This window comes from Gossypium hirsutum, chromosome D01 (assembly GCF_007990345.1).
Source record: "Gossypium hirsutum isolate 1008001.06 chromosome D01, Gossypium_hirsutum_v2.1, whole genome shotgun sequence".
Classification (NCBI taxonomy): domain Eukaryota; kingdom Viridiplantae; phylum Streptophyta; class Magnoliopsida; order Malvales; family Malvaceae; genus Gossypium; species Gossypium hirsutum.
Window position 1 is genome coordinate 8,623,643 of NC_053437.1, and position 15,086 is coordinate 8,638,728.

At 30.4% G+C, this 15,086-nt stretch overlaps 2 protein-coding genes across 5 annotated transcripts; one reads left to right on the forward strand and one right to left on the reverse strand.

The window, feature by feature from the left end:
- Positions 1–1,492: 1,492 nt before the first annotated feature.
- LOC107951781 (probable NAD(P)H dehydrogenase (quinone) FQR1-like 1) lies at positions 1,493–5,831 on the forward strand. The gene is made up of 4 exons (XM_041086962.1): positions 1,493–1,749; positions 4,304–4,397; positions 5,055–5,317; positions 5,420–5,831. Exons 1-4 carry the CDS (start codon positions 1,727–1,729, stop codon positions 5,649–5,651), a joined length of 612 nt encoding a protein of 203 aa, XP_040942896.1. The 5' UTR covers positions 1,493–1,726; the 3' UTR covers positions 5,652–5,831.
- Positions 5,832–11,546: 5,715 nt separating this feature from the next.
- Positions 11,547–14,295, reverse strand: LOC107951780 (transcription factor bHLH123). Of its 4 annotated transcripts, none has more exons than XM_016886915.2 (7): positions 13,701–14,295; positions 12,949–13,603; positions 12,710–12,820; positions 12,529–12,594; positions 12,365–12,430; positions 12,213–12,266; positions 11,547–12,131 (listed from the first exon to the last, which is right to left on the reverse strand). In XM_016886915.2, exons 1-7 carry the CDS (start codon positions 14,018–14,020, stop codon positions 11,979–11,981), a joined length of 1,425 nt encoding a protein of 474 aa, XP_016742404.2. In that variant the 5' UTR covers positions 14,021–14,295; the 3' UTR covers positions 11,547–11,978. The 4 variants fall into 4 exon arrangements, with proteins under 4 accessions (XP_016742404.2, XP_016742403.2, XP_040942897.1 ...); XM_016886914.2 differs by having other exon boundaries at positions 12,213–12,269; XM_041086963.1 differs by having other exon boundaries at positions 12,213–12,269; positions 12,949–13,612; positions 13,701–14,283.
- Between the last annotated feature and the right edge of the window lie 791 nt (positions 14,296–15,086).

Genomic DNA, 15,086 nt, shown 5'->3' on the forward strand with positions numbered 1-15,086 from the left:
GTTAATGGCTGTTACATAAGTTTTAAAAATTGAATGACTAAAACGTAATGTGAAGTAAAATTCAAAAACATATTTGTCCTCATATATATCTCCATATGCTTTTTTATAATATTTTGTTTTAATATTTAATTAAATTTTTTAATTTTTAATCTACTTGCTATTTTATTAGTCAGCATTTAAAATTAGTTTTAAACATGAATTAATTTTATATTTAAAATGTTTATAATTTATGTTATTTTAAAAAAAATGAAAAGGAATGAAAAATTATTCGAAATTTCATTTAGTTTTAATATTATATTTTAAAAAGAATTTAAAATATGTTTTTTAAATATATTAATTATATATTTAAATTAATTTTCTATTCCTCTACAAATGTTAAATTTTTAAAAGTATTAAAAAATATGTTTAAATTCTTTTTTTAACTCTTTGTCTGGTTTTCAATGCTTTTCCGCTTTTAATCAAGTATAGGCATTGTGATAAGGAAAAGTGATGGACTTATTATGGGAAAAGTTTGTCTATGGAGCCGGTTTAATAGCAGAAGCTGTAGCCAGCACTCGAGCAATTAGATTTGCTCAAGAGATGGGTTTCGGTTTGTTGAAATAGAAGGCAATTTCTCGTTTGTGATAAACAAGCTTGAGACAACATGCATTGTCAGATCGATGATTAGTAATAGTGTGTGGAAAGTGAAACAATTTTTTCTAGATTTTAAAATAAAAAAATTTTATAATTTATAAGCATCCAGAACTTCAAAATAATTTTTAAGAAATTCAGTAGTTTGGAATTTAGACGGAAATTTGGATTAGGCAACGAAATCACAGAATGATAGTATTAGCAGCAAACTGATAAAAAAGTTGGTGCAAACACTAAAATGATAATTTAACTCTAAAACAGGGATGAAAAGAGGAATTAAGGCTAAAACCCTATATTCAAAGTGGATCAGCATGTAGCATGGGAGACGTCATCCCATATTTGTCAGGCAGGCATTAGTTCGATTTTGGTAACATATGATGCCATGCCACTAATTAACCCACCTCTTCTTCAATTTCATCCTTTTTGTTTTTCTATTGGACCTCAAATTCCAATAATCTAAAAAAAAAACAAATAATAATTAAAACACTCATCTTTTTGTCCCCCCATTTACTTAACACAAATCTTTTCATTTGCACCAATATCCATTAATCAAAACTTGACTAACATTTTTCCAAATTAAATCATCTTCCAATTAATTGTATTTACATTAAATTGGAACATTTAAATGTCCAATTTTGAAGAATAAAATTAAAAAGACTGAGGCCATAGTTAGACCTACAGAACAGTTCAAAATATAAAATAAAAAAGGTATAAATAAGTAATAAGAAGTAAAAAAGGTTGTAGATAAGGTAGTAAAGTCTGAAGCATTAAATTGATTATGTGTAACGACCCGCATGATGATGAGCGTGACAACAACATCTCATCATTAAATTTCATAATTGTTTTTAAAATCAACCACCAACCCCATTTTTAAACCCCTTACGTACGCCACCGTTTCCTTAATCACCATTTTACTTACTAATCAAACACCCTTCACATTCAACCCTGCAATCAACTATAAATACAGCTTTCTGGCTCCTCCATTTCCCCACATTCTGCAACCATTCTTCTCTGATTAAAAAAAAAAACAACCAAACCAAAACAAACTTCAAACAAAAGGGAATTTTCTTGTCCTAATTTTCTGACCAATTCATCGATGGCAACCAAACTGTATATTGTGTATGTAGTTTTATTCTATTTCCCTCTTCTTCAATTTTGAAAATAAATTTATTTGTATTTAGTTTCTTTCTTTCTTTCTTTTTTTTTTTTTTGGGGGGGGGTGGGTGCGTTTGAAATGCTGTTTGATTGTGATGCTTGATTGATTTTTTTATTACTTCAGTTGAGTTGAGATTTGTGATTCCCCCCCCCTTTTTAGCTTTCTTTTGATTTAATTTTTTAAATTAGTTTATTGCTTTGAGTTGATTCTGCTGAACTCGGTTTTTCTTTTCTGTATTTATAATTTAACGGAAAGTTTGGAATTTCAATTAATCTTACAATAATTAGAGTAAGATTAGTTCCCTAAAGTATAATTGAAGTTTCTGGAGCTGGAAAAATGCGATTTTTAATCATTTGAGTTAGAAATTAATTTCGAGTTGGATACCGGAGAAATGCAGTATCAATTGGTTTTTGTTTCTCGGCTGTTGATTTTGGAGTCAATTAGTTAAGAAATAACCATAGAAGTTACGGATGTCAGTAGTTTCAGATTCTTTTTCATCTAATTTTTGTTGGTAATGGGATTAATTTGGCTATTTTATGAGGCACGATCAAAAAGGTCAATCAGATTAAAGCTGTGTTTAATTTGGTTATGTTTGTTTGAATTGATACATGGGAAAACTGATTAGGAAGTAGAAAAGGAAATGAGCCTATCAAGGACAGTTTTTTAGTCAGTAAACCATGAACTCTTAACTGGATCTGTTTTGCATATTTTATTAAACCATGATTTAATTGTTTGCTATTTGTTGGAAAACTTGCATGTTGCATATAGATTTGGGTTGAGAAAGGCTACGTTTTATTGTTCTAGTTGGAGATTTAGTTTCTAAAATTATTATGCTGTCGGATTAATTTTTTTTTCTTAAATGTCTGCTAGTATCTGTATTAAATATGAAACTGTGTTTGCAATATGCATTAACAAGCGATTTTTGTACTGCTCTCTGAGATGACGTGATAACTAAGACATAAGCTCTGTAAAGAACTGAATTTGTTGAACAATAATATGGAGACAGGTTGTCGGTTTTAGGGGGGTGGGAATGGGGATCTAGTTCTGTATTTGCCGACATATTTTTGAGTTTTAGATGAATCAAGAATGTCCTCACAACTATTCCCTATATGTATACTTGAGTCAATATCACTTAGTTGCACTTGCTGCTGTCATCATCTGTACTTGATTGTGAGGTTCCTCCAAGAGCAAGTTTAAACAGGGCTCAAGTGGAGTCAGCAATTTATTTTATTTGGGGTCAGAGCAAGTTCTTAAGAAATTAAACCTATCAGAGATTCTGAATGGTGGGGCTAAGGACATTAGATTCCGTCATCATTGTTTTGAATTACAAAATCTTATACCATTAGCAATGTTTTTTAGTAAGACCATATATTAGACTTACATTTGGCATGTTATTGAATTACTATATCACTGTAGATTGTATGCACTTTGGAGACCTCTGGATGCTTTTGTTGTATGCTTATTGTGTACTCATATGCATTCTTGGAATTCAAAAGCAATGACATCTGTAGGTATTGACATAAGATAAATTTCTTTGGCGCCATCTGCAAGCGACATCTGACATTAATTTATTATAGAAATGACCGAAACTATTCTCCCTTGTAACAAGGTATCATGTATGGCATAGCATGCTCTCTTCAGGGGTGATTAGTTATATACTATGCAGTTGTCATTATGCACTAAACCTGCTAGTTTAATACTGGTTGCTTAATTTTTTTGGTTTTATTCTGATATCCTAGTTTGTGGCAGCTTTCACCTTAGAACCCTGTGCCCTGTGTTATTGTAGATGAATAGTGATGTATGGTAAGATGGGCAGACAATTTTTGGTTGGTTCATAGTTTTTCTGTTTTCTGACCCCTTATATGTCCCTTTTCTAGAATTTTCCTCTGCCACAAATTTATCCTGGCATTGATCTTCAAGCTCCCCTACTCTTTGGGTCTTGTATCTGCCCATGATTGATGGTCTAGTGTATCTCCATTTTTCCTTAAAATAGTTCTCAAAATTGTGTTTTATGAGCCGGCACACTATCTGTTGAACTGTGATAGCTTTTGTGTGATTTTAACTTAGACTTCAACACTTGCTGATTGATGGTTTATTGTAGCTTGTTCATCATGATTGCACAAGTTGTATGATGTTGTGATTGGCAGTTTGTCGTGTGAGTCGAACTAAGTGGTCCAGTTTTGTCTTAAATTTAGTTAAACTTTTTGACCATACTATTTTTTGATGATAGCCTAGTGACTCTCTGTCGAGCCAAAATTTCATGACCATAATGTATAATATAATTCGTGAAAACTGCTATGTCCTTTTTATTACCTAGAAACATACATTGGTTTCAATTATTATATTTCTTGGTTCAATCAAGTTATTTTTTGTATTATTATTTTCATTAGAATACTTTTCTCTTAGCCTCGGTTATGCTTAATCCTTTTGCAAATATAGTGACTCTTTTTATTGGAACTTCTTTTGTTCCTTCTTTTTTGAATAATTTTTTATCAAAACTTCTCGCTGATGTTATAGATACTATTCCATGTATGGACATGTGGAAAAACTAGCAGAGGAGATAAAGAAAGGGGCGGCATCTGTTGAAGGTGTTGAAGCGAAACTATGGCAGGTAATAATTTGTAGTATGCTGCTGTGGTTGAAATACCTGCTTTCTTTGTAGTAGTCTAGATTACCTAAAAGCAATGAACAGATTATTTATGGATAAGGAAGGTGAAAAGACATTTTAAAATGCAATCTATTGGTCCTATTCTCCAAAGGTTTCAAGATTGGTAAATTGATTAGAATGTCTGGTCACAAGTCATTAACTTGGCTTTGGTCTCAACTGTTTCATACTCGATTGCAATGTATATATTTTCCCCAGCCTCCTTTTCTATTGCTTCTTTTCTTCTCCATCAAGCTATATTTTACTTAATTAGTGCTTTTTAAAAGTTTGTCATTTTGCTGTCTCCTTTTGAGAACCCTTGACCATTTTCCCTATAAGAGATCTTAATCAGCTATCCCGTATCTTATTGTCCATTAGTTATTTGAACATCTTGTGGTTTCTTGGTTTGATATTCTTTATTGATGAAATCTTTACAAATATGCTTTGTTGTTGCATTGAACCTCCTTGATTTGGTTCGTTGCCTTCCATTTGTTTAACCAAGTTTTGTAAAGCTCTGCTGTTGCAAATATATATAGATAAGAAGCTTCACAGGATTTATTTGTTAGACAACATCCATAGAATTGATAAAGTAAATGAAGTAACTGTGGCATACATTTGGTACAGGTCCCTGAGACTCTGTCAGATGAGATTCTTGGAAAGATGAGTGCACCACCAAAAAGTGATGTACCGATCATTACACCGCATGACCTTGCTGAGGCTGATGGGTTTATTTTTGGCTTCCCAACAAGATTTGGCATGATGTCTGCCCAATTCAAAGCATTTATGGATGCAACTGGAGGTCTATGGAGAACTCAGCAACTTGCTGGAAAACCTGCTGGGATATTCTATAGCACTGGATCTCAGGGTGGCGGACAAGAAACTACACCGTAAATTCTTATATCAGTGTCATATGATAGACTTACGACAACCAAATATTAAATGGAACAGCGATAAAAACCTAACTTGTATCTTTTCCAAATTAATCACAGGTTGACTGCAATCACTCAGCTTGTTCACCACGGGATGATATTTGTTCCCATCGGATACAGCTTTGGTGCTGGCATGTTTGAGATGGAGCAAGTGAAGGGTGGAAGCCCTTACGGAGCAGGAACCTATGCTGGGGACGGAACAAGAATGCCATCCGAACTCAAGTTGGCGCAAGCTTTCCACCAAGGGAAGTACATTGCCGGAATCACAAAGAAACTCAAGACAGCTGCCTGATTTCAAATTACTACAGAAAACCACAATTTGTCCTTTTGATTTTTTATTTTCTAGAATTTCAGTTCTCTATATTTTACAAATATAAAAAGAAAGCAATAATTCATGTCCTGGTACATGCTTGTACGTGTGTTACACCTTACATTGGTTTCTGATTTATAGTAAGTTTGGTGATTTATTAAATGTCAAATTGTGTATTAACATAGGCTTTTGTTTTGTTTGGGTCCTTGAGTTGGAACTGCAATGTTCAATTATATTCCCCACTTTTTATGCTATTACAAGTGGTTGCCTTTTTTAGGGACCCCTATGTAAATGGCTGTGGGGAGCTTTTGTAAGACCAAATCGATAGAGATGTCCACCAATTTTCCTACTTAAAAATACCTATATCCACCTAACATTTTCTTTCTGCTTCAGAATTATCAAATTTTGATGACCGGTAGAAACCTACTATTTAGGTATACGCACGCTATTAGTATTTTGGACGAAACAGAGTCGACATCTCGATGATGCGACATACGACGTCACGATGTATTCTCACACAAATTTAATATTTTTCTCCTAGTTGAACTTTTATTATTTTTTTCAATCAAACTCTGATTAATCTAAAACGTATTAATCATGTTTGACCTTTGAATTCGGCCTATAAAAGGGCCTTAGTAACTCTAGAAATGTTAATGAAAAATACAATATAACACAATTAAGAAATATCTTTAACAGAGCTTTAAGAGAATTTTATGTTTCAATCGGAGGACTTTGTATTCAGGGTTCAAAGTTTGTTTTTTATTATCTCCATCTTGTATTTTTCGGATTATTTTCTCATTAGTGAAGTTTCTTTTACCCGTAATTTTTTATCCACTTAATTGAGAGTTTTTCGTGTAAATAATTGTGTGTTCAATTTTCTTTATTCTTCTTATTTGTTGTTTATATTGGTCGATCCTATATATATATATCTATCGAATTTATTCTAGAGGACCGCATACGCAGAGGTTTGATAAAATTGCTTTTTAAACCCTTCATATTTGTTGCTTCATTTGAGTGGAATATTATTTTCCAACCCATCTTAATACATGAATTTGTTTTATTTGATTGGGTATTATTTTTTAACATGTCGTAATACATGAATTAGTAATGAATTACTTTCACTTTGTCACGAAATGGGAGGAAATTTTTTTAACTTATTTTAAGTAAGTTTTTTTTTTTAGAAAAATAAGAAACAAGAACTCATCATTTTAATTTTAATTTTAATTTTGTACTGATTATTATTAAGTTATGCCAAATCATTTTAATATTTATGTATGAATTAAGTCTTCTTATGTTAATACACTAAATAACCTAACAAGTTATAGGTAACAAAATGATAAATTTTGTGTTTTGGCCCCTAAAATTTATAATTTAATTTCGATTTTAATGTAATTATTTTTTGTTTCATCCCGTACTAAAGATATTCATAGTTCAAGAAGGATCAGATTTGTATTAAACTTGGATCTCACATTAACAAACATTTTGTTTATTTAGATTTGACCTGATTTAAAATGTAAGCATTTCTCTTTCATGTATATTTTTTAATTTAACAGTCTCAGAAAAACCTTCGAATTTTAGTAACTAATCTAAGCATTTTTCGGGTGAGGGAGATTCATTAATGGCTAAAAATTACTTAGATTTTATAAACTAAATTATTCGAAATTGAAAATGATGAGAAATAAAAAGAATATGTAAGGGAGCTTTGAAGACAAGTTACTTCTTTTTTGATGAAATGAATTATGTTCCAAAATGATGGGTTTAACATAAAATATTTTAGCTTTCAAGTGGCATAAATACTCTGGAAAAATAGCTTAATTATTGTAGTAGGGAGGGATATTATATCATATCAAAAGCCCTAACTAATTAACATTAAATTTGGACAGCTCAAATATAAAATGCTTGGAATTAAATTTTAATGGTGGGGGCTTACATTTTATGACTCCTCTTTCATCAATTCCAAGCATTTTAAATTTAAATCTAGCCTATATCATTCTTTATCAATGAGTAAAGTGGAAGAACATTATAACCACGGGAGTTAGGTGAGATGATAATGGCCTCTTTTACCTTAACTAGTGGTCGAGGGTTCGATAGAGTAGTTTTAAAACTTGTGGCCAGCATCTACCCCCTTAATGGGCCTACAGAATGCGAAAGGTTAGTTATTAGGCACATTATAGATATATATTTATCAATTCACTTGATTTCTAATTTTTCTGGGGACCTAACGTAAAACAAATGGCTTCATCCAATGGGTAAAACTAAGAACTAATTCTTCATGTATGCAAGAAAAAAAAAAGACTCCATAAACTCTTATGAAAGACTAAAATTTTTTATTTTTTTAGCCATAATGATAAATTTAGTATGTTTTGTCAATTTGATCCTTTCTTTCGCTTAAATTTAACTACTAAAGTATTATTCAAGAGATTTGAAGATATACACAAGATTCTCACATTCAAGTATATTTCCACTAAGGGTTTTAATGAATAAAGACTTAAATAAAGAATACTAATTGACATATTAGCCCCCAAAAAAACAAAAGAGTTGGAAACAAAAATGAAAACTTGTTAAAGAGATATGACAAATATAGACTACTAAAAGTAAACCTAAGAAATCATGGGGATCACATGGAAGACTATGAGAAGAGCAATGATCAATGCCTAGATTCTTTCATTTTGGTACATATAATATTATTGTCATTGTTCACTAAAGTTAATGTTAGTTGAAAATTTAATTTTGCAACTTTATGAAGTGAATTGATCATCAAAGAGTACTGATCCCAAGGTACTGTACAAGATATGTTTACAAAGCTCTTTTGTAGCCAATGGGTGCAAAAGTTGAGGCCAACTAGAGTAGGAGTAAAGATATAATATAAATAATTTATTTGGTTTTTTGAGATTATATATTTACATTCTTAGTGCATTTTATTCTTTACTTTGAAGAAAAAGAAAGAGTACAAAAGAAGATTATTAGATTGTAGAATCTCATAAAGTTCTTCATGATTAGTCTGTTATATATGTCCAGCTTTCTTCTTTTTTGGTCCTATAAATGGTAGGGTTTTCTTGGAAATTTTTAATTAGATTTATTAATCATGAGGTAACCCAAAGTTTTTCTTCCCAAGCTATAGAAATTTAAATATAAAAAATATACCCAATTCATATATAGCCAAGTAATTCTACCCATATATTTACAAAGGTTTCAATTAACTTCATCTTTATTTAAAATAGTTTATAAATGTTCGAAAATGTGATAATAATACTCAAAAAGAGTTTTATTGAGTAAAAGTATTATGGAGGTTCTTGTATTCAAAGTTAAATTGCATTTTGTTTTCTTTACTAAAAAAATGAGTAAAATAATCCTTATACATTAGATTAAAAAGCAAATTAGTATATATGTTAAAAGTTTTTTTATTTTATTTCTATTGTTAAAAACTGGTTTATGTATGTCAACATGAAGTATATGTGGCACGCTACGTGTAATTGCTTAGTTATTCGATCAGCCACGCTAATTTTTAACAATAGAAATAGATAGAAAATTTAACTGAAAGGGCTAGTTTGCTCTTTGATTTAACATCTAGGGACTAATTTACTCATTTTTTGAATAAATTAAATAAAATACAATCTATCTCTTGATACAATGGCCTTTATAGTACTAGTTTTTATCGCATTGATGCTATATATTTTATTCTAAACTTGTGAGAAAAGATGTTTAGACGCTTAACCTTCAAATGTATTGATCCGTATATCTTATTCGAATAATAAATTGAAGTATTAAATTATAATTTTTATTAGTTTTCTATCCGACTCGATGCACAAATTGTTCGTTTATTTTATAAAATTGTTATTATTTAAATAACGACATATTAATTAAAAATTATTGATGAAACAATAGGTAAAAGATATACTTAAGTTTTTAAAAGATAATATATTTTAAATATTTTATGATTTAATTATATGAGATTAAAATTAACTTTTAAATGAAAATAGTGAAGAAATTGACAATTATTTGTAGTGTAAGTGTGAGCATAAGAGTGTTTTCTAACCAATGTGAGATTAAAATTAACTTTTGAATGAAAGTAGTGAAGAAGTGAGCTACTAGTGTATTCTCTAGTCAATGTGAGATTAAAATTAATTTTTAATGAAAATTGCGAAGAAATTACACTTATTTATAGGGTAAGTGTGAGTATGGGAGAATTCTCCCGTCAATGTGAGATGAAACTTAACTTTTTAAGGGATTAAAATAATTTTTTAATAAAATAATGAAGTGAGCTATAAGCGTATTTCATAGTGAATGTAGGAATAAAATAATTGAAAAGTGTGTTATGAGAGTATTCTCTAATCAATGTAAAATTAAATTTAACTTTTTTATTTTTTAATAAAAAACAATCACTTATTTAAATTATATTGAGAATAAAAAAAATTAAATGGTGGTTTTAAGTTATTTCTAGACCAATTGAAATATTATTATTTCCCTCTTTCATATATATATATATATGGTTATAAATAATATATAAATGTTTTAAACAATAGTGATGAAATTTACTCTTATTTATAAGGTAAGAGGGGGCTATGAGATGTTTTCTAATTAATGCGTGATTAAAATTTGGTTATATAGAAAATTACAACATGTGAATAAAATGTCAAAAAAAACAAGTGTCTACATCAACTGAAATTTTAGATCTTGAATCATAAATATGATTTGGGTGAAAATTTTAATTTATAAAGATGATATCAATGTGTTTCACCCAATTTTGCTTGTACCGGCATGTACATAACCAATAAATTTGAATAAAGGTTTAAAAAAATATTATTTTAATTAAAATCAGGTTTACTTGATTTCCTCAACTTAAATATGTCTATTGCGATAAAAATACATTATTTTAATTAAATCTAATTATAATGTATAAATATTAAAATAAAAACTAGCATTCATGTTATTTTGTAATTAGTAAATAGTTTTAGGATGTTGTATGCGATGCTTCTTTTCACATTATATTTGTGAAGATAAATGTTTTATATTTAAAATTTATTTAATAAATATTTATCATATATATAAAAAAAACATAAATAATAGATGTATTAATGATTTTGTGAATGTTAAAGCCATCCTCATTTTACATCAATTAATCCAACTCTTCTCTTAATGAAATGTTAATCATTATATTTGATTTCTAAAAAGTTACTTCTATCTCACTTTTCTTTTATATTTTAATTTTTCATAATTTTATAAAAATTAAAAAGTTAATCCAACATTTTTAAACTGCTTAAAAATCAAATTCATGTATTTATTATGAATTAGATTAATTTTTCATAAAGTTTGTAATATTAATCTTTAAAAAAGTAGTTTTGATGAAGAAGAGGTAGGAAGGCCACATATACTGATATTTTTCCACAAGGTCTCCATTGAAAGCATTAAAAATGGACAAAAAAAGATGTATAAATAATAAAGTGTTTTTTCTTTACCTTCCAATGGAAGCTCTTCAATGTGACCACTCAATTGAAAAGCAAAAGGCATGAACTGACAGTATTTTTACATACATTCCTCACACATTGATGCTATTACTGTGTTATTATATTATAAAATTGAAAATAAAAGGTGAAAGAGAGGAGGAGCTGGAGTGGGCCACCTTCTGACTTCCACTAACATATTCCAAACAAATAACAAAATCAAAAGTGAGATTTCCAATCAATGCACATTTCCCCCACATTTCTTTATTCAACATTTCAATTATTCTTTTCTCTTTTCTTTTTTACTTGTTAAATTAAAGGTAGTAGTGGCACCTCTATTCACAATGTTGGTAAACACAAAATTAATTTTAAAATTATAAAAAAACAAAAAAGGAACAAAGGGTTCAATTTTTCTTTCTAAATTATTTCTATTTTTCCCTATAAAATCAGCAACTATTGTTTAATTCTGAATTAATATTCCTAATCCAATAAAATAACCTCTCATCTCACAATAATTATTCTTCAATTATTACAAAAACAAATTAATATCAGTTTATATCTCATATGGTCCCCTTCAACAATGCCCAAATCCTTGCATCATTTTGCCTGTTGTTGGAACCTTGCTATTGCCCCCTCTTCTTTGAAGAGTCCTCTTCCCTTTTCTATCTTCTATTTTCCCTTTCAATTTTCCCTTCTTGGAGTCTGGACTTCTTTCCAATTTCATTCTTATCAATTATCATCCCTCCAACAACTTGTATCTAGGGTTTTGATTTTTCTGATAAGAATATACACTATAGTTTGCAGAGAATCTGTTCCATTTACATATAATATCTATGGACCCCCTTTTTCCCCCCACCATTTCAGTCATCTACCTGAAAGTTCCTCCAAATGTTGGTGTCCAGAAATCCACAGGCGACTCATTTGTCAATGGGAATGTGCTGGAGACTGGCACTAGGCATAGTCCTCGACTTCTTAGATCTTGTTTAGGTCCTTCTGCTGGGTCCTTGGACTTCTCAGGATTCTGCCATTAAAGATTATGAGCTATCAACTCTATACCAATAACACCAAGAAAAATGTTGTATTAATAATATATTAATAGTACCTGTTGATGATGTTGTATGGTGGCTTCATTTTTCATGTATGGGGTACTTAAAACCTGCTATAGGAAAAACACAAAACCTTATCACAACACTGTTAATATTTTTATGATTTGCATAAAAGGGAATACTAGGCGGGGGTGTTCATGGAACTTACACTGACTTGTGCATGGAGGAATTTAATGTATTCAATGGCTTCAGATAGCACTGAGGCTGTATCCGTCTACAAATAAATAATTAAGAAAAATTCATTTACTTTGATTTCTCTGAAGACTGACGAACAGTAAAAAAAAAAAACAAAAAGATGAAGAGAAAACTCACTTTTCCGAAAGGTGAAACCAATTGTTGGAGTGCAGTGATTCTGTCCCCCATCTTCTCTTTTCTCACCTATGATCAATCAAAGCTATTGAATGAAATTCTCATTTATATTTCTATCGAATCATATAAAACAAATTCAAAAAAAAAAATCCCGTTGTGAAAAGTTTTATCAAAGTGATGGTACCTTAAAAGCTGGCATAGTTGATGGGGTTTCATTTCGAGGCCTTTTAGTAGAAGCGGGTTCGTTTCCACTTTTCTTCACCACAGTGCTCGTCTCCCGAACTTCGGATATATTCTGCTGACATATGAAAATTAAATAAATAAAAATTCTAACTACAACATATATTCCAAACCCTAATATAGAAATAAAATGGAAGTAAAAGATTCTTCAATCCACTTTTTTTTTCCTGGAGGGGGGGTCACCTTTGGTTTTTCATCGAAAGTTCCTGTTTGAAATTGGGTTTGCAATGAGGGGAAAAACCCAGGCCTAACATGATCAGTCATGGAAGCTGCTGCTGCTGCAGATGGATTCCAAAAAGGAGCATTGTTTGAGAAATGTAATTGACCATGGAGTTGTTGTTTTGGAGGTGAACTTCTTAAGAATTGTGGGACTTTCGACAAAGCATTAGGCAACAATTGATCATTAGTGTTCATTCCATAACTTGTAGCGGCGGCTGCTCCATATTGGTAATTCATTGAACGATTCTCATAAGAGGATTGTTGTTGTTGTTGTTGTTGTGGTTGATTTTCTGACCCCAATAGCCTTTGCAGAATGGTTGAGGGACTCCCATACAAAGCTGTAGAAGAATCCATCTGGAGACTAGAAGGCAAGCTCTGGCAAGTCACAGTGCTATCACTGGAACTTCCATGGGGACTGAACTGAGATTGATCCAGTGAAAACCCTCTCCCGATTTGCTTTAACTCAGCATCCCCAGTAAACATTTTGTCTCTCCAATGAAGTTGAGACGATCCAATCCCACCTGTTTCTTGCTGTTGATGCTGATAGTTTGCATTTGAAGCATTCAAGTTATGATCTTGAAGCATCGACCTGAAACTAACCTCACTCTTATCCCCACGCCTGTTAAGAATAAATTAAAAAAAAAACATAACAAAAATTAAAACTTTAAACCGACAATAAACATATAAACATATCAAAGTATATTTTAAGTACTTACAGCAAAGCTTGGTTCCAATCCATGGCTTGAGAAGGAAGTCCTAAACCCATCATTTGTAAATCACTAGGTGGATGATGATGGTGATGATGATGATGATGATGATCAGGTCCGAGTCCAACTTGAAGCTTTGGGTTATCATGGAAAACAACTGAACTGCCTGAAACTGATGAGACCGAATCCATTGGAGACCTTGCTGCTTTGATATCAACCATTTCAGTTGCCCAAGCAAAGCTGTTATTAAGCCCTGAAGATGAAGAAGATGAACCAGCTGTCCTTGATGAATCCCACCAATTAGTCCCTGTATTAAACTCGTCTGCCATGGCTATAAAACTCAGCTGCTGCCTTACAGTTGCTATGGTGAAGGACCTGTTTGATGGAGAGGCTTGTTTGAGAGGGGGGGGGGGGTTTATGGTTGAATAAAATGATAGAAAACGATTTGCTGCATCTCAGGTTATATATATATACCCACACACACATTCACACCCAAAGCAGCCAAAGGATTAACCAGCTTAATTGGCAGTACTATAGTGAAACAAGTAACCAGGATGTGGTTGACATTTCTAGGGGTGATAAGACAAGGGGAAAGGTCATTTTGAAATTGAATTTTTTTTTCCCTTCTGTTTTGGATTTAATATTTTAGATGCTTTATTAACTTTCTGTTAAAGTTTCGAAATTAATTTTAATATATATATATAATATGATGCATAGTCTTTTTTTTGTTATATATAGGAATTTTGATTTTCTCTCCTTTTTCAAAGTGTTTTTTTCATTACTTTATATGTAGGGTCTGCTTAATTTGCACAATTAATTCATGCCAAAGATGACTTCTAAAGGAAAACACGAAGTTGAGCTAATTATAGACACCCACTATTTGATTTTAACATTACTTGTATTTAACTTTTAAAATATAACATTACTAATATATGATATTGTAATTATATATATTATATTTTGAATTTTTAAAAAATTAAAATGGTGTTTATATATATACTATTTTTTAATTGATGTACGAATTAACTGTATTAATTAAATTATTTTTTAATATTTAAAAAAAATTATAACATTTCACAAAAACACAATTAAGAAATTAAAACACAAAAATATATATGTTTATTTTTAAAACCTTGATAGTTAAAATTACAATGATTTTCATTCTATAGGAATTTAACTTTTTACAAAACTAATAAAAAAATGTGGAAAAAATAAAATGGTACACCAAATGTTAAAAGCTTACAAACTATACAAAAGAGGCACAAAAACCGAGACATCCATTTATAATAATGTAAAGAAATAAATAAAAATTTGTTTTAAAATTAAATAAAATTTATTCCAAAATTAAACCACAAAATCAAATTAATTTCATAAATAAATAAAATATTATTTTAA